This window comes from Nycticebus coucang, chromosome 1 (assembly GCF_027406575.1).
Source record: "Nycticebus coucang isolate mNycCou1 chromosome 1, mNycCou1.pri, whole genome shotgun sequence".
Taxonomy (NCBI): domain Eukaryota; kingdom Metazoa; phylum Chordata; class Mammalia; order Primates; family Lorisidae; genus Nycticebus; species Nycticebus coucang.
Window position 1 is genome coordinate 77,839,841 of NC_069780.1, and position 25,999 is coordinate 77,865,839.

At 40.6% G+C, this 25,999-nt stretch overlaps 1 protein-coding gene across 5 annotated transcripts in view; it reads left to right on the top strand.

The window, feature by feature from the left end:
- The window catches only part of FHIP1A (FHF complex subunit HOOK interacting protein 1A), a 335,356-nt gene that overhangs the window by 203,506 nt on the left and 105,851 nt on the right, over positions 1-25,999 (top strand). For all 5 annotated transcript variants that reach the window (XM_053582802.1, XM_053582835.1, XM_053582843.1 and 2 more), the window contains 2 exons: positions 9,531-9,676; positions 24,749-24,974. In XM_053582802.1, coding sequence (XP_053438777.1) covers positions 24,870-24,974 — 105 coding nt within the window. In that variant the 5' untranslated portion in view covers positions 9,531-9,676; positions 24,749-24,869. The remainder of the gene's footprint in view (positions 1-9,530; positions 9,677-24,748; positions 24,975-25,999) is intronic.

Sequence of the window (25,999 nt, forward strand, 5' to 3'; positions counted from 1 at the left end):
TAGCTTTTACTTTTATTTCTTGGAAGTGAAGTGTGGTATGCCTAAATTCTGGATCCCTAAACAGACATTAGGGATTCATTACCTTTTTTTTTTTTTTGTAGAGACAGAGTCTCACTGTACTGCCCTCGGGTAGAGTGCCGTGGCATCACACGGCTCACAGCAACCTCTAACTCTTGGGCTTACGTGATTCTCCTGCCTCAGCCTCCCGAGCAGCTGGGACTACAGGCGCCCGCCACAACGCCCGGCTATTTTTTTGTTGCAGTTTGGCTGGGGCTGGGTTTGAACCCCCCACCCTCGGCATATGGGGCCAGCGCCCTACTCACTGAGCCACAGGCACTGCCCTCATTACCCTTTTTTAATTGCAAATTACATAGGGCTTTTTCTCTTATAGGGTCCTTGAAAAGGCAGCGACTAATTATTAGTGTTATATCTATGTGCAGAGTTACAGGGCATGTCTATGTGCATGTGCTACAGTGTTGTGTCTCAGTGTACAAGGAAGAGAGGGAAGAGAGAGAACGTACCCCTTGTTGAGTGAGGTACAGCACTGCTCCATTCAGGAGTTACCAGTTGGTAGCCAAATTCTGTTTCAAAATTCCACAAAATGATACTTGTAGCAAAATGAAGGCTTAAAAGCAGTCAGACCTGATGTTAATGAGTGCAGTATTTTTACACAGAAAATGTAAGAAACCTGTTCACAAGTATGTAATGATCTTTGGTTTTTGGAGTAAATCTTAGTCTGAAAGAATGTCTTTTTCTTAGCCGGGCGTTGTGGCGGGCGCCTGTAGTCCCAGCTACTCGGGAGGCTGAGGCAAGAGAATCGCTTAAGCCCAGGAGTTGGAGGTTGCTGTGAGCTGTGTGAGGCCACGGCACTCTACCGAGGGCCATAAAGTGAGACTCTGTCTCTACAAAAAAAAAAAAAAAAAAAGAATGCCTTTTTCACAAGTGGGGGAAAAAAAACCCTAACACCTATGAGAAAAGCCAGATTGAAAGAGTTGTGGTGAATAGTGGTGAAACTATTTAAGTACAACTACTGTAAATTGCAATGCAGGAAGCTTTTTTTTTTTTTATTGTTGGGGATTCATTGAGGGTACAAGAAACCAGTTTATACTGATTGCATTTGTTAGATAAAGTCCCTCTTATAATTGTGTCTTGCCCCAAAAGGTATGTCACACATGGAGACCCCACCCCATCCCTCCTTCCCTGTCTCTGCTCTTCCCTTCTCCTACCCCCTCTCTCCTTCCCTCTCTCTGTTCTTCCTTTCCTTCACCGCTTCCCTCCTTCTCTCTCTTTCTGCTCTCCCTTCCCCCACCCTCCACCCTGCACCATGTACTAGGTCATTAATTGTCCTCATATCAAAATTGAATACATAGGATTCATGCTTCTCCATTCTTGTGATGCTTTGCTAAGAATAATGTGTTCCACTTCCATTCAGGTTAATACAAAGGGTGTAAAGTCCCCATCTTTTTTAATGGCTGAATGGTATTCCATGGCATACATATACCACAGCTTGTTAATCCATTCCTGGGTTGGTGGGCATTTAGGCTGTTTCCACATTTTGGTGATTGTAAATTGAGCTGCGATAAACAGTCTAGTGCAGGAAAAAGGAATTTTTTCCTTCTGGGTAGATGCCTGGTAATGGGATTGCAGGATCAAATGGGAGGTCTAGCTTGAGTTCTTCGAGGGTTCTCCATACTTCTTTTCAAAAAGGTTGTATTAGTTTACAGTCCCACCAGCAGTGTAATAGTGCTCCCTCCTCTGCACATCCATGCCAGCATCTGCAGTTTTGAGATTTTGTGATGTGGGCCATTCTTGCTAGGGTTAGATGATATCTCAGGGTGGTTTTGATTTGCTTTTCTCTAATAATTAGGGACAATGAGCATTTTTTCATATGTTTGCTAACTATTCATCTGTCTTCTTTAGAGAAGGTTCTTTTCATCTCTCTTGCTCATTGATAGGTGGGAATGCAGGAAGCTTTTTGCATGAGAAATCTTTGTAAGTGAGCTGCATTTACTTTGGCAGATTTTTTCTTTTTTTCCTTAAAAAGAGGTCCTTGAAAAAATTATTGAGAACCGTTGAGATCCCTTAAAAGAGTCTTAGGGAACCTCAGTGTTCCTCAGACTACATTTGGAGAACCACTTGATTGACAAAAATTTTGGCAGAACATTAACTTTAAAAATTCCTGGAGCTCTGAACCCCTCAGGCTGAAAGTAAATTGCATAAATTTAATTCAGTAAGTATTGCACAATAATATTAAAATAACTATTAAAAAGATACTCCTTAAAAAATAGACTACCACTTTTCCTAATTCTTTACACTTTACTGACATGTCGTTTTTATCTATATTTCTTCCATTGGAAGTTACAGATGTAGTTGGTTTTCCTTTGTGTATTTTCTATTAAATATCTTTCAGACATTTTGTGATCATTGTAATTGAGTCAAATAGCCTCTTGTATGCTATTCTTTCATCTCTGCTCATTCCCAGCAGGCTGCCATCACTGTGCAGCTACTTTCCTTTTATACCTAGATAAAGAAAAGACTTCAAATGTGTTGTAATTGCTGTACTTAAGCTGGATTTAGGAAGTACTTTTCCTTTTGTTTAGGATGTTCTTTTGCTTTTATTTTGTTAAATTAAAAAATGTTTTTGCTAAATAGGACATACTCATGGCATACAATTCAAAGAGTGAAAAAGGGTAAACAGAGAAAAGTAAGTCTTCCTCCTTCCACTGTCTCCCAGCCACCCAGTGCCCCTGTGCTGAGGCAACCACCTTAGATGGAGTAATACATTGCTTTTTTTTCCTTGCACAAATGGTGGCATACTGTACTTGCTGTTCTGTATATATTCCGGCAGCCTTCCCATATTGGTACATTAAGAACTGCCTCCCCCCCACCCTTATTCCTTGACATAGTATTCCCTTATACAGAAGTGCCATAATTTAAATAACTAGATCTTTATTTTGGATATTTAGGGTCTTGCCAATAGTTTACCATTTAAACAATGCTACAAAGGATATCACTGTAGTTAGGTAGCAGTGGCTAAGAGAATGTATCTGGGGTCTGACTAGTCAGTGTCAGACCCCATGAGATCTGTGTGATCTTGATTAGACTAGTCCCTTTACCTCTCTGTTTAGAACAGAACTTCCTGTTATTGCAGAAGACACAAAATTCCACAACTGCCTCTTCAGTAATACCTGTAGATTTTGAGCCGGCTATTAACCTCTGTTTTGGGACCCTAAATGGTTTGACAACAGAAAACAAGCCAAACTCCATAAAATAAATTAAAGAGGTTTATTCTCAGCCATATTTGAGGACTATGGCTCAAATTTGGCTGAGACCACTCCCAAGAAGCCTTGAGCAAGTGGTTTTGCTGTGGTCTGGTTACAGGTTGGTTTTATATGCCTTAGGCAGACAGGAATAACACATTAGAGTCATATATCAATACTTGGAAGGGTATATTGGTTTAGGACATATCAAAGTGGTGGGTTAGGGCTATCTTAGTATTATAGATTGGTTTAAAGACACTTTTATTTGTAAAATTGGTTAAAGAAAAGAAGCTTTGTCTGAAGGCTTGGACTAAGTCTGTTAGTCACAGCCCAGCCACCTCCATAAGTCCAGAGTGAAATGATTTGTTATTTAAATTGAGGATCTGCCAGTGTGGTTTAAACTTTGTCTTACATAGCCTTAGGCCTGTTAATGAGGGTATCTTTAAGGAGGGAGGCGGGTATTATGAGGCCCATGTGACCTCCCTGCTCCTGGCCAGCAACTCAGTTTTAGGGGATCCCCTTGGCCAAGAGGGGGTCCATTCATTTAACTGGTAATGTTACCAAAAGTTTAGTACTTGTCCTCGAGGCTGAGTGAAGAAAAGGACAAGTGGTTTGAGGAAAATAAAAGGGGAGTTTATTGGTAATTTTTCAGCGAAGGAGGTAGATGGCAGAGTCTCATTTTAAAGAACCATCGTCCCCCCTTTAGGCAGAAATACAGAGTTTTTAAGGGGAGGTTTCAGCTTCCAGCTATTACTGTTTAACTACAGCATCTTCTGTGGAGATAATATTGTGCCCTTTGTTGAGCCATCTCCAATGGTTTAAGGTACAAAGAACAAAGAATATTTTTCTGCCCCTTTCTTTACTGGTCTCAGTGAGGAACACAGGTTTTAATTCCTCAGAAGGGCAAGGGGTTTTAGAGAGACAGATTGTAAAACATTTTGCCCTTTTCCAGGCCCTTTTCTCCATTACATATTCCCCACTATCAATTTCCCCCTTCGTATCTATGGGAGGAGGGGCAACATAATCATCTAGCTACTTCCTGAGGAATTGAGGAGATTTTTTAGATGGAAGTGTTGCAGGAAGACAGAGCCCAATGGAGAGAGCGAACACCCAAATACTGTGTTTAAAAGAGGAAGGGTGGTGGCACAACGTGGATAGGGTGCCGGCCACGTACACTGAGGCTGGCCCAGGTCTGCTGAACAAAACAATGACAACTGCAACAACAACAACAAAATAGCTGGGCATTGTGGCAGGCACCTGTAGTCCCAGCTACTTGGGAGGCTGAGACAAGAGAATTGTGTAAGCCCAAGAGTTTGAGGTTGCTGTGAGCTGTGGCACCACTGAACCAAAAAAAAAAAAAAGGAAGGGATTTGTTTCGGCCTGTGACACAGAAGAATTCAAAATGGCCATGCTCCCCGACTGGCTCAGTCTTCTCCTTTTTATCCTCAGTCAAAAAGTTCCCATCCATAGGTACCTTTCTTTTTTTTTTTTTTTTTTTTTGCAGTTTTTGGCCTGGGCTGGGTTTGAACCTGCCACCTCTGGCATATGGGGCTGGTGTCCTCCTTCTTTGAGCCACAGGTGCCGCCCTCACAGATACCTTTCTCATTGGTCAGTTTGAATCAAGTGGAGAAGTGGGCGCCAGCTTTTATAGAACTGAGGGCTTTTACAGAAGCGGAAGGAAGCATTAGTCCCCAGGTCCCAGGAAGTTAAGTTTCTAAGTTTCTACAAATTCCTAAGAGCTGAGTCACCACAGGCAGGACTTTGCAGATGTATCCTTGGGGTCTCTTTGAGAAGATCTCAGTTCTCTTAGACCTTACTTTTTCCAGGTATCCTCTCTCATAAGGTTTGTACAAAGCTTTTGGCAATAGATTTACAAAAATAAGTGAAAAGGGGCATATGCAACAATGACAACCATGAGGTTTGACAAGATGAACTGGAGGATACCTGATAAAAGAGATTTTATCCTGACACCAGTAGGACTGTGGGTCCTTACTGTCACTGTCTGCATAAGGTCTGATACAGAGCTGGGTAAGAATGGAGCTATTAATACAGGAGTATTTGCACCTGATGAGGTTTAGGATGACATGCCCACTTTACCTTGCAAAAGCCTGGTTCATCCTCTGGGGGCTGGGGTCTTCTTCTTATGCTGGTATGAGGGACCCAAGGTTTTGTTCCTGACAATTTCGATGAAGTGTGAGTTGTTAGATGTGCTTCATAGGGTCTCTTCCACTCCTCTGCCAGCTGTTTGGGTCCTTGTTCTTTCCAAATGTTAAGTAACCCCTGGTCTCCTGGTTTGAAATGGTGGTGAGGTGCTTCCAACTATGGTGGGGTTGGGGGGTGGTGGCTTTTTTCTCTGGATAACTGAAGAACTCTGGCTAAAGCATTCAGCTCAGCTTTCTGGGTTGAAGTTCCAGGCATCAGTGCCACTGCTTTCACTACCTGTTGTTCTGTGACCACCGTATATCCAGCCCTTTTTTTGTCCATAAGGCTGCTCCCGTTGGTGGAAAGATCCCAGTCTGGCTCTGGCATGGATGATCTGACAGATCCATCCTGTTAGAATAGATAGCCTCCAGAACCTCTGAACAGTCAGCTGGTGACCATGTGGCAGGACTGAGAGGAGACAGTCTTTAATAACAAATCACAAGTAGCTGCTACCACTTGGAGGCAAGGGCCATCCTCTCGCAGTGTTGTCCAGTTGCTTTGATAAGTATGTCGCTGACCATGGGATGTCTCCCAGCGTCTGTGCTAAGACCCAACTCTTTTCTCTTAAATTCTTTTCAGCAAGTCAGGCAGCCCCAAAGTGGGGGCAGTCATAAGACTTTGCTTTAGTATTTCAAAGGCATTTTGACAGTCTGTGTTCCAGATCAGGGGCTCCACATCTGTTCCTTTAAGGGAACCCCTTACACACAGGCTTTGCTACTAGTCCAGAGTTTGGAATCCAGGTGCAGCAGAACCCTGCATTCCTAGGAACCTGTGCAGTTGCTGCAGGCTCTCTTGATAATTTGGAATCCCAACTAAGTAACTTGCTGTTTGCCAATAGTAGGTTCCATAAGTCCCTTGCTAAGGTCTCACCGAATAGGGTAAGAGAAGCTTTTGTTTTAAATCCTCAAGGCCACACAGTCCAGCAGCCCTGTGAGGTCATCCTAGTTTCAGGATCCTGTCATTCAAATGAGACTGAGTACCATTCATGGTCACTTATACAATATTAATAGCACATAGATCCTGCATAAATTTATACTCACTGGATAGAGAATTTAAATATTTTTCTGCAGGCCCTGGGGTCCTGTTGGTCCAAATGGCCTCACCTGCTTTTTGGTAGACCTCAGGAGGAACAGCACTTGCTTCTTCCTGCACATTCTCTAGTGGTTCCCTTGTAGGTGAGTTTCTGCCACTACAGGATCAGCTCCCAGTGCTCCCGCTGCCCACCCAGGTCCAGCATGGCCGCTGAGGATGTAGGAGTTGTTGGAGTTGGCAGGGGAGACAGTGGTGGGAGAAGTGTGCTGCCCTGGTGTGCTCTCTGGGTCCATCTTCTGGGCTCAAGGTGTCGAGTTCCTCATCTGCTGCTCTGCCTGTGGCTGGCACACCACTGACTGGTCTCTGCCCATAGCCTGGCTTGTGCTATGTGCAGCTGGTGCAAGGGGGGCTGGCTTTGGGGGCCCTGGATTGCTTTTGCTCACATGGCTTGGCAGTGGCAGCACTTACGTGTCAATTAAAAGTAGTGATCGAGTCCTACTATGAATCGTACCCAGGGCTCCTGTGGGGATATTTGGATTGAAGCCGCTAATGTAGCCTGGAGCCCTGGGCTCCATCCTTTGTCTGCTGTGTCCTGGATTCTCTGTTCTTCTCTAGTTTACATACTTTAAAGGTGATATTGGCAAGCTGTGAGGGATTCATGCCAAACACCCTTCCATAGGCTCTAGTTTCCTCCTTCTATCTGAAGCGCTGTCTTATACAAGTCATGTTAATTATGTACAAAGTTTTAGAGGCCTCTGGATCCTCACCTGTGTATTTCCAATATGCCTGACAGATGCATTCCAAAAATTCAGGGGGATCTTCATTCGCTTTTCGTTGTAATTTTGGGACCTTATTTAAACTCTTCTGTCTGAGTACTCCCCTTCAGAGGCCTGTCAGAATGCATTTTTGGTAATGATTTATTCTTACACCATCTGCATCTGCAGTAGGATCCCGATTTGTATAAGCCCAATAATACCCTGCCAGCTGTCCTTGCCCATTCAAGTGCCCTGCCCCAGATTGTGGTAATGGAAATTGCCCTGTCCTGGCTATGGGTCTTCTCTGGCCAAATTGAGTTCCCTACTAGGTCTTGGAAGGAGAGATCATTCCCGCTCCTGAGTCATAACACAGTGAGCAAAGGACTAAAGAATTAGTTCCAGTTGTGCCCTCCCTAGTCCCTTCTTAGGGGGCTGATGGCAGCAGCTGTGGGCATCAGCAGTTGCTCTGGGCTTGGTTCCACATGCTGCTGCTTCCTGGGCCAGCCATGGGTTTCCGGCTGGTCAGGGGCTGCAGCAGACAGGGTAGCAGGGTGCCGGCAGTGTGGGCTTTAGCAATGCTGAGCCCATGGTGCCCTCCCCAGTGGGTGGGGAGGTGGCAGCAGGGAAGTGGGTTCATGAGGTTCAACCTGGTTAATTCCTTCCAAATTTTATCCCAGGGGGTCTGACTATCCTTACCATTAACTTTGTCCCAGGCCTTTTAGCCACTCTATTATATGCAAGTGCATTAAAGAGTGTACATATGGGATCTTGTCTCATTTACACATCTTTTGAAAAAGTAATTCCAGTTGGAAAGATAGTATGATAATTTATGGTTCTACTTCAATAACCACTTCTCACGCTCAGCACATACATTGGCCAAGCAGTATTATAATAAAACACTATTCTCTTTTTAGACATAGACTTACAGCTGTTGTTGTAAGTTTAAGTTGACCATTTAGTCAGGATTCTCCCCAAGGGCCTTTCGGATGTAATAACAATGGAGCCTCCTATGTTGAAACAAAACTCATGAACAACAACAAGCACATGTAGACATTACAGGGAATTCCCAGCACAAACAATCTCAAATGCCAAGGCCTTACCAAATGAGTGGGAACCATATAAATGAGAACCAATATCTAACCCAAAAGGGAATTGAATTCCCCAGGTTCCTTAGTTCCACTCAACTGTGACTTCCACCCCCAAATGGTACCACAAACAAATGCCTTGCCCCAGAACTGGAAGGTTCAAAAACCTTCCCCAAATGGGTGGAATCAAAGGTCTTGGGGTGCACACCATGGAACTTACCAAAATGGCCAATGTGTCTCAACTTTTCCCTAATACATTTCCTTTTCTTCAGTGGGGTTCAAGTTATAAGGAGTTGTGTCTAATTCAGGGAGGGAGAGATGGGAGTTTCCTGTAGCCAAACGGGCTGTGGTAGCTACTGGGGTGGTCCCTTACTCTCTCACCCTGAAAATAAGGTGCTCTTACAAGAGGACCCATGGTTTGACTGGGGCTGCTCCCCACCTCTTCCAACCACTGCAGCAGTTGCAGGGTGATATTCTACTGGGGTGCTGATAGGCCCACCTAGAAATGCTAGATTCTGTTACCGGAAGTTTGGACTTGTACCCGAGTGTGAACAAAGAACAAGGACAAGTAGTTGGAGGAAAAAGAGGGAGAAGTTTATTAATTTTCCAGCAAATGAGGAAGATGACAGAGTCTCATTTTAAAGAACCTTCATCCTCCCTTCAGGCAAAAATACTTTTAAGGTGGCGGGGGGTGGGGATGGGGGTATGGTGGTCAGCTTTTGGTTATTGCTGTTTAACTATAGCATCTCCTGTGGAGATGATTTTGTGACCTCTGTCCAGACAATTCTGTTGAGCCATCTCCTATGGTTAAATATCTAAAGAACAAAAAATATTTTTCTGCCCCTTTGATTATTGGCCTTAGGCAGGAACACAGGTTTCAATTCCTCACAAAAGGTGAGGGATTTTCAAGAGACAGCTTATAAAACATTTTACCCCTTTCAGATTCTTACTCCTGTTATGGGGGTGAGCTTAAGATTTTATTTTAGCTCACAGTTTTATCATGAATGCATCTTAAAAGTAGTTTTTAAACTTTTTTGAAGGAGGCAACTTACGGACCTTTTTAGAATTGGCTGAAAACTATGGTTACCTCTTCATTAAAATATGCCCATAATGTATGAGATTCATGGATATAAATTATGGATTCATATATTCATGGATATATATGGAATTTTATTGTTATTTCTCATTGCACTTAGGACTTTTATGCTACCTGTGGCTGAAGAACATTTCTGGAAAGGAGGTTTTTCATGGTGTTTTTCCAAAAAGTAATCATCTCATCATCTTGATTACACTCCGGGTCACCCATCTACAAATTTTCACATGCAAGTATTTGAAGGACAAGGTAAGGAACTAATTCTGATTGATATGGTTTTAAAGACAGGTTTTAGACTAAACAGTGTAACTTGCCAAAGGTACCTACTTTTCCAGAGAAGACAACCAGGACATTTTCTACAGAAACTTACAAGTTTTTTTTTTTTTTCAGGCGCATTTCTTGAGAAGAGCTTCATTAGTATGAGAGAGGTATTAGAAAGATTCACAGCATGTACCTCAAATCTTTGCTTTAAAGTACTACCCCAGAATTTGTCAGATAATAGATAATCTATTTCTTCACTTATCTTAGCCAAGGTTTAGAGTTTTGTGGCAGAAATCTTAAGTTATTCCTTAATAGCTTTCAACAAAACGGTAATGTGAAAGGGTGGTGCATACTATCAATTGGGCTGTTGAGAAGACTTTCCCCAAGAATCATCTAGTTTTATGTTTCAACAAATTACCCTAAATGTATGATAATCTTTTCTGTTCAGTCATCACTGAAGTCATATCTCATCACTTGCTGTAATTTAAAAAATACTTAATTTTTACAATCTAAATCTTTTTCAGTAGGTGTTTAGTTTCTTCTTAAAAAAAATTTTTTTTTTTTTTTTTTGAGACAGAGTCTCACTTGGTTGCCATGGGTGGAATGCCATGGCATCATACTTACAGTAACCTCAAACTCTTGGGTTCAAGCTCTTGCCTCAGTTTCCCAAGTAGCTGGGACTATAGGCACCCACCATGACACCTGGCTAATCTATTTTTTAGTAGAGGGTTTCACTCTTGCTTAGGCTGGTCTCGAACTCCTGAACTCAAGCAATCCACCTCCCTCCGCTTCCCAAAGTTCTAGGATTATAGACATGAGCCATGACACCTGGCTCTTCAAAAATCTTTTGAGAATTTTTTTTATTTTTACTCTTTATTGAGGTATAATTGATATACTCATTTCCTAAATAGCCTCAAAATTAAGTCCAAAAATTTCAGATATGAGTTTGAATATTTTAATTTTTCTTTCTCCATTTATTCTGTTTATCAGTTAGATGCAGGACACTTGAGTGTGACATAGTTGGCAGCCTGTTCTTATGAAATAAAGGTGTAAAACAAGGTGGGATTACTTCATGGCATTATTAACAGTTTTCTGCAATCTTGTTAGTATTTTGAAGTGGGCATCTTTCAAAGCTTGAAAAACCCTTTCGAATGTATATTTTGAGATAATTTTCTTTGTGCACATGCTACATGTTAACTGGTTGCCTATAATTGGTGGAATAAAACAAGGTAACGTTTTACTGATAACGATAGACATTGAACAATAAATGAGCCATAGTCCAACTGTGGCAAGTTGAGGGAGTCTTGCAAGGTCAGGAGAGTTGGGGCTATTAGATGATTGCTTTATTTTTCACAGCCCAGTATTACCATGTGATATTACAGCGAGAGAGAAAAAGAAACTGGGCCAGAGGATTAGCATGCAAGGAGGATTTAGGTTTAATAGGATTTTATTAGTCTCTAGGAAGGGGTTGTCTGAGGTAGTTTGACCCTAAAATGAAACACCCACCTTCAACTGCTATTAGTTATAATTGAGGTTACAAGGCTTACCTCTTCTCAGGTGTTCCCAATATTAGACAAGTCTTCACTTTAGATGGAATTTTACATGATAAGCACATTTACAGTAATAGACTTTTTATGTACTTAGTAGCAGCCAATTCAGGGCATTCCAAAGTGCATTCTAAAACAAAGAGGTTTTCTATTGAAAGTTGCTCAGGAAAGGAAAAAACCCTCAGCCACGGAATTATATTTGATATGGTTGATTCCTATGTTGTGGGTTCCTTAAGTGAAATATGCTCTAGTTGTAAAAAGACTGTAGATGCAATCTCATTTATAACTAGAATTCTTACAAATATTTTTGTACAAGGGCCATTATCCACCTTTAATGATTATTTGATTACCTTACCCCTCCCACTTATATAATAGTTGGGATAAAGTACATAAAATAATGAGTTTTGAGCTAGAAGAGACCTAAGAAATCATAATTTAGTCCTAACTGCCTACCTAAGCAAGGTTCCAAATGAGCCCATTTTTTTTTTACTAAAGGTTTTAAGCTGATTAGAGCCAGAATGAAAGTCCTACGCCCCTGTCTTCTAGCTCAAAGCTCACGTTCCCAAGTTGGGACTTTAAATTTTTAGAGTGCCTTAATCCTAACCCTTTGCTCCCTTCTTGAAATATACCCAAATCCTCTACTCATTTCCATAAACCAGAGAAATATTAGGAGGAATGAAGAAGGAAAGTTAGGAAGTGAGCTTGCTGTGTCTTTCCATCAAGAAACTATATTATTTTTGATTTGGTAACTCACTATGAAAAGACTAGGCATTGCTTCTCTTTTCTCTTTTGGGCTCTCCTACCTGTGTTCTTGACCTCACCTTTCTTCTCCTTTTGCTTCATTAAAATCCTTTTTCTTGTATCCTCATATTCCCAGGTTCATTGATTCCTTTCTATTAGGCCTGCAAATATGATCACTTTTTTCTTAATAACAATGTTCCTTTGGCTGTCTGTCCCCTGAAGGTGACTATTTTATCTCTCTCTCTTAAGGATTTTTTTTAAAAATATCATGATTAGAAGATATGCTTAAATAGATAAAAGAATCGAAGGATGATATGAAATAATATGTAACATAATGTAACTAAATGCCAAAATGTTTATAGTCCAATAGTGAGAGAAAGTTCTATCAATATATAGTTATTGGTAGTTTAGGGAAAAATGGGATTTTGACACATTTATAGTTTTTTTAAGTATTTTACCTTTCTGAAGAGTCTGAAATTAGATGAAATGTCTGTCTGGGAATGAAGTTGATGAAAGTTTTACCTTGAAAAAGAGGTTTGATTTATGTGACTGGAATCTAAGGTTTCATGAATGTATGATATATTTTATAATTCTGAGATATGGAAGCATATGCTTGTATGTTTTCATACTAAAAGATTAATCTTTAAAAAAAAGAGTAAATGTAGATGCATATGATCCTTAGTCCAGTTATTCTTGTCTCCATCAACATTTAATAGATTAAATTTCTTCATTTATGAAAGATTTTTTAAAATATAATATTGAGATATAGGTGTGCCTTTGGAGATAATATAGTTAGTTTGCTTTGCCATGTAGAATTTGATATACGTGGTTTGACAGCACAACTCTTCTTTGCCCACTCCCCATGCAAAAAGCTCAAGAATTCATGCTACAAACCCACATGCAATTAATGTTGCAAGAAGAGTTCTTTGAGCATTTTTTGGTGGTGGTGATTTGATTGAAGAAGGAAAAAAAAATCACTTGGGGTCTGAATGGTTAATAGAGCTCTTTCGTAGGCATGAAATTGAGTTGAGGTGCATGTGTGTGTTTATGGGAAGAACAGGCTGGATGTGTGCCAAGAGTGGCAAGCTTTGCTGTAAACATTTCCAGCTTCACATACCTTAGACTGAAGAGAGCAGAGGGCAAGTAAGGGGAAATGTCTGATAATGCCATATCATGACACAGGCACACCTCCTAGTGATGGCAGCTTCTTGACCTACTTACAGCTTCTGCTTCATTTGTCCTGTGTTCATCACTTGGGAGTTTTAGCTGTGATCTGAGAGTTTAATAAAGATTTTGAAATGGCTGCAGAAAAGAAAAAAAGTGAAGGCTGGTAATAGGAAAACACAAACAATGTATTGAAAACCTTGGCTTAAGGAAATATGTCCTTATACATTTCTTATAAATACAGACCTGTCTTTTTCAGTTTTATACTGCCTTGGGGAGCATGTTAGTATTTTAATACTGTGACTTGGGAATGGAAATATCCAACTCGTTGGTGTCTGGGTGTGTTAGGATCTTCTGGCATGGTTTTTTCTTCTTACACATAGCTTATTGCATTTGTCTATCTCCTCTCTCAAGTTTTCTTTACATGTTGTAGTTTCTGCATTTAAGACACATTTTGATTCTTTAGACATCTGTCTCAAAAGTATGATTGGATAAGCGTAAACCAAATGAGATTCACTTTTCTAGGAAAGATATAGATTCCTTCCGAGAATAGGGATTATAGGCAGCAGAAAGGAGAATACAGTTTCCTAGAAAGAACACTGGGCGGGCGATACAGAAACTTACATTCTGTTTCCATCAAAACTGACTTATAGGTTCCTGACATTGGCTAAGGTACCAATCCTGTCTGTGCTGCATTCTGGCATCTCTGAAAAGGTTGCATATAAATTTCTTTTCAGGACTGACTTAAAGAGCACTGTATGTTTCTGTTTTTTATTTAGAAGCCATTGGCATGATATATAATATGCGTTATCTGAAAAATTGCCCCTATAGTCACCATACATAGGGAAAATGGGAAATTATAGCCAAATGTACCCTTTTAATATAATATTCATTATAAAATTTTACAAGTAGGTGGCCAGCATGTAGAGAATAGTTTGTAAAATTTTGTAATGAATATGGTATAAATAAAGGTATATTTAGCTACAATTTCCCATTTTCCCTATGTATGGAAACTTTAGGGACACCCTATATTTTCCTCTCATACTTTTTTTTTCTTTTAATCATAGCTGTGTACATTAATGAGATCATGGGGCACCATACATTGATTTTATAGACCATTTGACATATTTTCATCACACTGGTTGACATAGCCTTCCTGGCATTTTCTTAGTTATTGTGTTAAGACATTTTTTTTCTACATTTACTAAGTTCACATGTACCCTTGTAAGATGCACCATAGGTGTAATCCCACGAATCACCCTCCCTTCACTTACCCTCCCGACCCCTCCCCTCCCTCTTCCTCTCCCTCTTCCTCATATTCTTAGGATATAACTGGGTTATAGCCTTCATATGAAAGCCATAAATTAGTTTCATAGTAGGGCTGAGTATATTGGATACTTTTTCTTTCATTCTTGAGATACTTTACTAAGAAGAATATGTTCCAGCTCCATCTATGTAAACATGAAAGAGGTAAAGTCTCCATCTTTCTTTAAGGCTGCATAGTATTCCATGGTGTACATATACCACAATTTATTAATCCATTTGTGGATCGATGGGCACATGGGCTTTTTCCATGGCTTAAAAATTATGAATTGGGCTGCAATAAACATTCTGGTACAAATATCTTTGTTATAATGTGATTTTTGGTCTTCTGGGTATATACCTAGTAGAGGAATTATAGGATTGAATGGTGGATCTTTTTTTAGATCTCTAAGTGTTCTCCAAACATCTTTCCAAAAGGAATGTATTAATTTGCATTCCCACCAGCAGTGTAGAAGTGTTCCCTTTTCTCGACATCCACGCCAACATCTCTGGTCTTGGGATTTTGTGATGCGGGCTAATCTTACTGGAGTTAGATGATATCTCAAAGTAGTTTTGATTTGCATTTCTCTGATGATTAAGGATGATGGCATTTTTTCATATGTCTGTAGGCCGTGAGCCTGTCTTCTTCAGAGAATTTTTTCTTCAAGTCCCTTGCCCAGCCTGTAATGGGATCATTTGTTCTTTTCTTGCTTATACGTTTGCATTCTCTGTGGATTCTAGTTATTAAACCTTGGTCGGAGACATAACCTGCACATACCTTCTCCCATTCTGAGGGCTATCAGCTTGCTTTACTTACTGTGTTCTTGGCTGTGCAGAAGCTTTTTAGTTTGATCAGGTCCCGGTAGTGTATTTTTGTAGCTGCTTCAATTGCCCTGAGAGTCCTCCTCATAAAATACTTGCCCAGGGTGGCGCCTGTGGCTCAGTGAGTAGGGCGCTGGCCCCATATACTGAGGGTGGCGGGTTCAAACCTAGCCTTGGCTGAACTGCAACCAAAAAATAGCCGGGCGTTGTGGCGGGCGCCTGTAGTCCCAGCTGCTCGGGAGGCTGACACAGGAGAATCACAGAAGCCCACGAGCTAGAGGTTGCTGTGAGTCCTGTGACATCATGGCACTCTACCAAAGGCAGTAAAGTGAGACTCTGTCTCTACAAAAAGAAAAAAAAAAAATACTTGCCCAGACTGATTTCTTCAAGAGTTTTCCCTGCACTCTCTTCTAGTATTTTTATACTTTCATGTCTTAAGTTTAAATCTTTAATCCAGTGAGAGTCTATCTGAGTTAATGGTGAAAGGTGTGGGTCCACTTTCAGTCATTTACAGGTTGCCAGCCAGTTTGCCCAGCACCATTTGTTAAATAGGGAATCTTTTCCCCACTGAATGTTTGAAATTGGCTTGTCAAAGATCAGATAATGGTAAGTAGCTGGGTTAATCTCTTGGTTCTCTATTCTGTTCCATATATCTACCTCTCTGTTTTTGTGCTGGTACCATGCTGTTTTGATCACTATCAATTTATAGTATAGTCTGAGGTTCGATAGCGTGATTCCTCCTGCTTTGGTTTTATTTCTGAGTAATGTCTTGGCTATTTGAGGTTTTTTTCTGATTCCATATAAAACAAAGTATTATTTTTTCAAGATCTTTAAAGTATGACAGTGGAGCTTTAATATGGATTGAATTAAAATTGTATATTGCTTCGGGTAGTATGGACATTTTAACAATGTTGATTCTTCCCAGCCACGAGCATGGTATGTTTTTCCATTTGTTAACATTTTCAGCTATTTATTTTCTTAGAGTTTCATAGTTCTCTTTATAGAGATCTTTCATGTCCTTTGTTAGATAAACTCCCAAATATTTCATCTTCTTTGGCACTACTGTGAATGGAATAGAATCCTTAACTGTTTTTTCAGCTTCACTATTATTGGTATATATAAAGGCTACTGATTTATGAATGTTGATTTTGTAACCTGAGACGCTGCTGTATTCCTGGATCACTTCTAAGAGTTTTTTAGTAGAATCCCTGGTGTTTTCCAGATATACAATCATATCATCTGCGAAGAGTGAAAGTTTGATCTCTTCTGACCCTATATGGATACCCTTGATTGCCTTTTCTTCCCTAATTGTGATGGCTGAAACTTCCATTACAATGTTAAAGAGCAGTGGACACAATGGGCAGCCTTGTTTGATTCCTGATCTGAGTGGAAATGATTTCAATTTAACTCCATTCAATACGATATTGGATGTGGGTTTGCTGTAGATGGCCTCTATCAGTTTAAGAAATGTCCCTTCTATACCAATTTTCTTAAGTGTTCTGATCATGAAGGGATGCTGGATATTATCAAAAGCTTTTTCTGCATCAATTGAGAGAATCATATGGTCCTTGTTTTCTAATTTGTTTATGTGCTGAATTATACTTATAGATTTATGTATATTGAACCAGCCTTGAGACCCTGGGATAAAACTGACTTGGCCATGATGTATAATTTGTTTGATGTGTTGCTGGATTCTGTTTGTTAGGATCTTGTTGAATATGTTTGCATCAATATTCATTAGTGATATTGGTCTATAATTTTCTTTTCTTGTTGGGTCTTTTCCTGGTTTGGGGATCAGGGTGATGTTTGCTTCATAGAATGTGTTGGGTAGTCTTCTTTCTTTTTCTATAGTTTGGAACAGGTTAAGTAATATAGGTACTAGTTCCTCTTTAAACGTTTGGTAGAATTCTGACGTGAAGCCATCTGGTCCTGGGCTTTTCTTTTTAGGGAGATTTCATATGGTTGATGCTATTTCAGAACTTGATATAGGCCTGTTCAACATTTCCACTTCATTCTGGCTAATGAAGAACGTCACCTTGGAAGGTGACATGCTTCCAAGTATTGGTCAATTTCCTTCAGATTTTCATATTTCTGAGAATAAAGTTTCTTGTAATATTCATTAAGGATTTTTTGAATTTCTGAGGAGTCTGTTGTTATTTCGTCTTTGTCATTTCTGATTGATGAAATTAGAGATTTTACTCTTTTTTTCCTGGTTAGGTTAGCCAAAGGTTTATCTATTTTATTGACTTTTTAATAAAGCCAACTTTTGGATTTATTGATCTGTTGTATAATTCTTTTGTTTTCGATTTTATTTAATTCTGCTCTAATTTTGGTTATTTCTTTTCTTTTACTGGGTTTGGGGTTGGAATGTTCTTCCTTTTCCAGTTGCTTGAGATGTCCCATTAAGTTGTTAACATCCTCTGTTTCCGTTCTCTTGAGGAAGGCTTGCAGTGTTATAAATTTCTCTCTTAGGACTGCCTTTGCGGTATCCCAGAGGTTCTGGTATTCGTGTGTTCATTGTCGTTTTGTTCCAAAAGTTTGGCAGTTTTTTTCTTAATCTCATCTATGACACAGATATCATTCAGCATAAAGTTATTTAACTTTCATGTTTTTGTATGAGTATGCAGATTGCTGTTGTTACTGAGTTCAACTTTTATTCCATGGTGGTCCGAGAAGATGCAAGGAATAATTTCTTTCTTTTTTTTTTTTTGTAGAGAGAGTGTCTCACTGTACCACCCTTGGTAGAGTGTCATGGCATCACACGGCTCACAGCAACCTCTAACTCTTGGGCTTACGCAATTCTCTTGCCTCAGCCTCCTGAGCAACTGGGACTACAGGCGCCCGCCACAACGCCTGGTTATTTTTTTGTTGCAGTTTGGCCAGGGCTGGGTTTGAATCCGCCACCCTCGGCATATGGGGCCGGTGCCCTACTCACTGAGCCAATAATTTCTATTCCTTTAAATTTACTGAGCTTAGACTTGTGACCTAAGATGTCTAAGTATCGATCGATTTTGAAGTATGTTCTGTGGGCTGATGAGAAGTATCTGTATTCAGTTTTGTTGGGATGAAATGTTCTGTAGATGTCTGTTAAGTCCAAATGTTGGATGGTTAGGTTTAAATCTAAAATTTCTTTGCTCAGCTTCTTATTGGAGGATCTATCCAACACTGCCAAAGGAATGTTAAAATCTCTCACTATTATGTATCTGGAGGAAATCAAGTTGCTCATGTCTGTTAGAGTTTCTCTCATAAATCGAGGTGCATTCTGGCTGGGCGCATAGATATTAATAATTGAAATCTCATCATATTGAGTATTACCCTTAATAAATATGAAGTGACCATTCTTATCCTTCCTTACTTTTGTTGGCTTAAAGCCTATTGTATCTGCAATTAGAATTGCAGCATCTGCTTTTTTCTGATTACCATTTGCCTGAAATGCAGATGACCATCCTTTCACCCTGAGTCTATATTTATCTTTTAAGGTAAGATGTGACTCTTTTTTTTTTTGTAGAGACAGAGTCTCACTTTACTGCCCTCGGTAGAGTGCCATGGCGTCACATGGCTCACATCAACCTCCAGCTCTTGGGCTTACATGATTCTCTTGCCTCAGCCTCCAGAGTAGCTGGGACTATAGGCGCCCGCCACAACGTCTGGCTGTTTTTTTTTGTTGTTGTTGTTGTTGCAGTTTGGCCGGGGCCAGCTATTTTTTTGTTGCAGTTTGGCCGGGGTTGGGTTTGAACCCACCACCCTCGGTATATGGGATTGGTGCCTTACTCACTGAGCCACAGGCGCCGCCCCAAGATGTGACTCTTGTATGCAGCAAATATCTGGCCTGAGTTTTTGTGTCCAGTCAGCCAACCTGTGCCTCTTTAGAGGACAGTTTAAGCCATTCAAATTCATGGAGATTAATGAAAGTCTGGTAAAATTTTGGGTATTGAGTTTTTCAAAAGTCCAGTGGACATTTTTAATCCTTTCACCACTGTGGAAGTTGGAGTTTGATCAAAAGTTTCTGAGTGAGTTTACTTTTGTGGTAGAGGATTGGGCTGGTCTTTATGGAGGATAGGTCTGAGAATATCCTGAAGAGCTGGTTCGGTTATAGTAAATTTCTTCAACATGTGAATGTCATTAAAGTATTTAATTTCTCCATCATAAATGAAACTTAATTTAGCTGTATACAGAATCCAGTGTTGAAATTTATTTTGTTTTATGAGACTAAAAGTTGATACCACCCTCTTCTGGCTTGAAAAGTTTCAGCAGAGAGATGTGCAGTCATTCTAATATTCTTCCCTGTATAGGTAATTGTTTTCTTACGTCTGGCTACTTTCAGAATTTTCTCCTTCACATTAACTTTAGTGAAGTTAATGTGCCTGGGGGATGTCTTATTTTGGTTGAGTCGTGCTGGGTTTCTGAAACTGTCTGCTATCTGAATTTCAGAATCTCTTGGCATGTCTGGCAAATTCTCTTTCATAATTTCGTGGAGAAGAGACTCTGTGCCTTTAGAAGCCACTTCATCACTTTCAGGGATTCCAATGAGGCAGATATTAGCCTTCTTTGAATTATCCCAGAGCTCTCTCAGAGAATGATCCATTTTTGCTCTCCATTTCTCCTCCTCTTTGAGAGTTTGGGAGTGTTCAAAAACTTTGTCTTCAACATCAGAAAGCCTTTCTTCTGCTTGATCCACTCTGTTACAGAGGGATTCTACTGTATTTTTCAGATCTTTGAGGACTGAAAATTTTGCTTCAATGTGTCAAAATCTTTGGTGGCTTTGTCTTTAAATTCATTGAGTTCTTGAAACAACTTTTGAATTTCTCCTCAAATTTCTAATTCCAACTTTTGAATTGCTCCTCCAATTTCTAATTCCACATTTTCCTCCATTCTATTAATCTTGTTTGCAATCCAAATTCTAAATTTGATTTCTGACATCTCGGCTAGCTGTTTATGAATTGGATCTTCAGTTACATCTGCCATATCTTTCCTTGGGGGATTGATCTACTGTGGTTATTCATGTTACCAGAGTTTTTCTGCTGATTCTGCCACATGATTATTTTACACCATTTGGCTTTTCCCCTGGAGCTTTTCCCCAGACCCATACAGTGCTACGGCCTAAGAAACTGGGGACCTGTTTGGTGTGTGGGGCTAAGTGGCTCTGTTTTGTTTTCAGCTGGTCTCTGTCCAACCCTAGTGAAACCGTTACTCTGGGTTGAAGTCTCAGCTATGGAGAAATACCAGCAGTTAAGTCACCCCACCCCCCACAGGCAACAATTGGAAAAGGAAAATCAAACCTTTCTACAACCACATACCCATGGCACCACTTGGATCGTCCTTGGGAGATTGGCTCAGTTCTAAAGGTCCAAATCAATTGTCTTAGTCAGCACCTGTCTCAGGTGGAAGAGTTTAAATGGTCTCTGGCCACTAGATCGCAGGGGTCTTCTGACAACTCAAATATGACTTGCTCCAGTGCTCTGTGAGGTCAGGAGGACCCACTCAGCAAGTAGATTAGTCTGGGAAGGTTGATACACCTATTTCACACCCCTCCTTGCACCTCTGTTACACCCATTCACTGATAACCCCACAGGGCTGTGACCCAGTTGCCTCCAATGAGCAGATACTCAGGGGTTTGCACCTGCCTGAATCACAAGGAAATCTATATCTGCTCAGCCAGGCCGCTGCTCTCTGCCTCTATCTGGCAGGGGGAGATTGGGCTTGATGGAGACTGTGGGTTTTTACTCAGTTCCAGTCCTGCCCCTGATTGATGTTACTGACATTACAGAACAACTTTGCAGAATTTGTTTCTTTCCCGGCTAAATTCCCCTGCTGAAGAGAAGCTGTTTTGAGTTCACAGAACCTGCACCTCGGTCCCTGTCTTTGCTCCTGCAGGTTTGTATTCGGAGCAGGGTTAGCTGTCAGTTTTAGCCTCCTGCCCTCCTTTGTCTAGGCCGATGATCCCCTGGGGACCGGGTGCACCTTAGGCTCAGTAAAGCGGTCCTCTGGGTCAGCACCCTGGGAGCCAGCCGGCACTGCGCATGCATTTCTAGTCCCTGCGCTCCACCACCTCAGGGAAACCCTTTATTCATGGGGCTGCAGTTCATCCCAGATCTGTTCCACCAGTGGTTGCCACCTGAGAAGAAGCCTGGCCTCCTCTGATTACCCAGAGTGACAGGGGTGTGACTCCGGAATATCCAGGGATAAGCCCTATTGTTGCCAAAAACATCTCCTGTTCTACACCTCGGGGCACTGTCGCTCTGGCGTGGTTCCCTCTTAGCTGACTGTCCTCTCCTCACTCCTGTGCTGCAGAATCAGCACTGACCAGCTGTAGTCCAGGCCCCGTCCACACCCTTCATGAAATCACCCAATAATTTGGACTCCTGGGGGACGGGCCTCCAGACCTCAGTGTGAGAGTGGAGGGGAGTGCTGGGAGCTCAGAATTGCAAGTAGAGAATATATACAGTTTTACACAGTTTTATGTATGGCAGGAGAGTGCCATGGCACCGTAGTAGAGGAAGTAGGTCCAGTTTTTAGAGGGTGTCTCCCATGGAGTATAATGGGAGGAGTTTTGAACTGTGCTTATTTGTTTATGGGGTACTCTGAGCCGTTCTCATGGAGGAGGAGACTCCCGTCCGCTTGGTGATGGTTTTTGTACCTTTTGTTTGTATCCTTGGGGTCGCAGCTTGCCTCAGTGGGGTTGATGTGCGTTCTTCATCCTTCCTCTTGGTGCAGCTCTAATCCGCCAGGTTACTTGCTCAATTTCTGTCCTTTAACTCTCCTTCTGGATGGGAGCCTCTGTGGAAAGCTGGCTTCAATCAGCCATCTTGTCCACAATCTCCCCCTCTCATACTTTTGAAGAAGCATCTTAGAATCCTGGAACTGTAAGAAATTTGAAGGTCTTTTGTAGTTTTTCAGCCCCTGGGATAAACCAAAAGCACTTTGGTTTTTCTTATTGTTAACACTACATCATCTGAATAGAAGGCCTGTATAGTTACAGGATGAGGAGGAAGTTGATTTCCAATCGTGTTTTATCTCTTGTTACTTAAAACAGGGCTGTCAGCATAAACATAAGTGTTCATAAGGGCTAGCAGATGACCTGAATGAGATGAAGGGATTGGCAGTAGGTCATGGGACTGGCAGGGACTCTGGGACAGGAGAATGTTTCCTACATGTGCTTGGTGGCTACTCCTAATTTTTAAAACTAGATAAACCCTGTAAAATCTGCCTCTCAGTGGCAAAGAATCATGGTTGGTTGTGGATAATGTTTGTTGAAAACATTAAATTTGTATTACTTGGGATTTTAGGTTGGAATTCAATTTTAATAATAAAGTGTAGTTATAGAAGATACATATAGTCTTTTTTCCTCAAGTATGTGATTTGTATAGTTCTTCTTATAATAGGCTGTCCTTCCTTTAAACTGTAATCTCTTATGTTCTCCTTTAAAAAATGCTTCTGACTCTTAATTATTAATTCTTTTAAGTTTTCTGTTCTCATGTCCTAAAAATCTCTGTGAAGATCTTTTAATGTTGAATAGTCCCTCCTCCCCACCAACAAAATTACTGGTTTTCTGTATTTCTTAATTATTTTCCAGTGTTTAATTCTGCTCCCCACAAAGAACTTAATCCTCAGGCGGCACCCATAGCTCAGTGGGTAGGGCACTGGCCACGTATACTGAGACTGGCAGGTTTGAACCCAGCCCGGGCCAGCTAAAACAACAATGACAACTGCATCAACAACAACAACAAAACTAGCTGGGCATTGTGGCAAGCGCCTGTAGTCCCAGCTACTTGGGAGGCTGAGGCAAGAGAATTGCTTCAGCCCAGGAGTTTGAGGTTGCTGTGAGCTGTGACACCATGGCACTTCACCTAGGGCGACACCTTGAGATTTTGTTTCAAAAACAAACAAACAAAAAGCCCCCAAAAACTTAATCCTCAAGTGTAAGTGGAAGCCCCATTTCTCACGTTTTATTTTTCGTAGAGAGGAACTGTTGATCAGTGTTCTCCTTGTAATGCTGTTCATACTACTTAGTTAAAAATAGGTCCCCCCTGTTTTTCTTTTGGTACTACAAGTCTGCAGAATTTAATTATGGATTTGGTTTTGTATGACTCTAATAACTGTGATTACTTTTCTCTATACTCTCTGATCTTTTTACTAAAAAAAAAAAAAATAACATCTTGAACTGCACCCAGTCCTTTGATGGGCTGATGAAACTGGTAAGGTAATACTGCTGTCTACTGCATTTGTCTGAGAGTTAGCGCCACATGACTGAATTGTTTTCAGTGTACGTTCTTTGACCTCAGTACCTTCCCCCACCCCTTTCTCTGTGGTAGTCAGGACTTTCTCATTCTATCCACACAATTCATCTTTCATTTGTAAGTGTGCCACCTTGTACTCACACCTAGTCAGCACTGTTGTTTTTGATGGATCGTTTCTATCTCTGATTTGTAATTCTATTATTTTTCAGAAAAGGTAGAAACCTTAACCTAATTTGTAGCTAAAGAATGACTAAGAATGCTTTTAATTCCATTATGACAGTCATTGATTTAAAAAATATATATGTAATCATATTAGATCCAGGAATCTGGGTGCTGGTTTATAATTTCATCAACTTGCATCAGGCCATTTATTTCCGTTGCTATTAAGGATTTCCTATTATGCTGGGCGTGGTGGCTCATGCCTGTAGTCCTAGCACTCTGGGAGGCTGAGGTGGGTGGATTGCCTGAGCTCAGAAGTTCGAGATCAGCCTGAGCATGAGCAAGAGCAAGACCCTGTCTGTAAAACTAGCCTGGTGTTGTGGTGGGTGCTTGTAGTCCCAGCTACTTGGGAGGCTGAGGCCAAAGGATCACTGGAGCCCAAGAGTTTGAGATTGCTGTGAGCTATGATATCACGGCACTCAACCCAGGGCAACTGAGTGATACTCTGTCTCAAAAAAAAAAAAAAAGAAAGAAAGGTTTTTCTGTTACTGGGTGTTTTTAAACTCTACAAAATTGGTATTGCAGTTTTTTGTTTGATTATTTAAATGAGATGAGTAATTTAAAATAATAATTTCGGGGGGTTGTGGTTGTAGAGAGAAGAAATTTAATAACTGTTTAATTTATGTATATATCTTAGGGTAGCATCATTACTTTGTATATTTGTAGTTTCAAGGTGTAAGAAAATAGGAAAGCATTTAGATTGAATATAAATGTCTGTTTTTTTCTGGATATAAAAGTATAAGTTTATTTTATATTAGAGAAAGGGAAGAGAGTGGCGGGCGGGGGGGAAGATGAGAAAGAAGAGAACAGAGAGCAGGGAGTGAGAGAAGGGAAGGTGGTGGGAGGAGGAGAGAATGGCATGGCAGCCCAAAGAAAGGAAGGAAGAATGCCAGCCAAATGTCTGTTTATAGGTATTTTTCTGTATTGGAGTTCAGCAATGTTTTTGTTTTTGTTTTGATTTAAATTTAATAGTTCCCTATTTAATATATGAACATAACAAGGCCTATTTTTTGTTATTGTCATTACAGGTTTTGGAAGGTGACAATGAAACATAAAGAAGTTATATTTTTAATATGATACTTGAAAGTTAGTGACTACTTACTAAATTTTAATGAAACATGACTTAGAAGCATTGATTTGTGAAGGTTTATGATGTCATCGGTTTCAACAGAAAGCAAACTCCAGCAGGCTGTGAGCCTGCAAGGCGTTGACCCAGAAACATGCATGATTGTATTCAGAAACCACTGGGCACAGGTAAAGTATGAATTCCCCTTTCTCTGCTGGTCTTGGTAGCCCTGGGCACCTCCACCACGCTGAATCAGGGTTTTCTACTTCTGTGACCGGTAACTATGTTTCCAGAAACTTAGGGGGGAATCCCTTTCAGATAGGGAGAAAAGCAACTTTATCTTCTTGCTTTCCTAGAGTAGGTATCTGGAAATGCCTGAAAATATCAAGGAGTTTTCACAAAAGCAGTTAGAGAACATGTGTGCTCCTCAGATATTTTTAGAAGAACAGCAGTTATTCCTTAACATGACTTTTACATCACTTTGCAGTATATTTGACCATTAATTACATCCTCTCTCTCTCTCCCTGCTGATTTTCATCCAGTCCTTAAACACTAATAATACTAAAATATACATTTATTAAACATTTACCAAGTATGTACTAAGTACTTCAAGTACCTTATATCTTTTAAGCTTTTCCACAGACCTGTGAGGTAGCTAGTATTATATTAGCTTCCTCATTTTACAAATGATGTAATAGAAAATTACCAAGGTTAAATAACTTGCTTAATTAAGGTAATACAACTAGTGAGTTACCGGGCCAGTTCTCAGGCTTGGTACTTTGCCTGCAAAGCCTGTGTATTTGACCTCTGTAGTCTGCCATCTTGCACTGGTGGATTAAGAAAAGGAGATGCCCGGCTGTATCTAAATATATGTCGTCTTCATTACAAAGCTGATTATAAAAGTTTTTTTGATTATTTTGATTTCTGCAAGTCTTGTCTGATCTGCTGGTGTGGATAATTAAAGGTTGAATGTTCATAAATTTACCAGCCTGCCCCTTTCCTTAGGGAGTTTCCAAGTAGTAAAATAAACAAAATTGGCATTCTCACTGATTTTAGCCAAAAGGCCGAGAAACGATAAAATTGGCATTCTCTACTACTTGTCTAATGTTGCATTCCCCAGGTGAGCTGGTAAGTGGCTATTTATGTGACAGTTTTGTAATGACTACCCAGTTCCTTCCTGTGGCTGGAAGCAGCAAATGGGTTAAAGCACTGA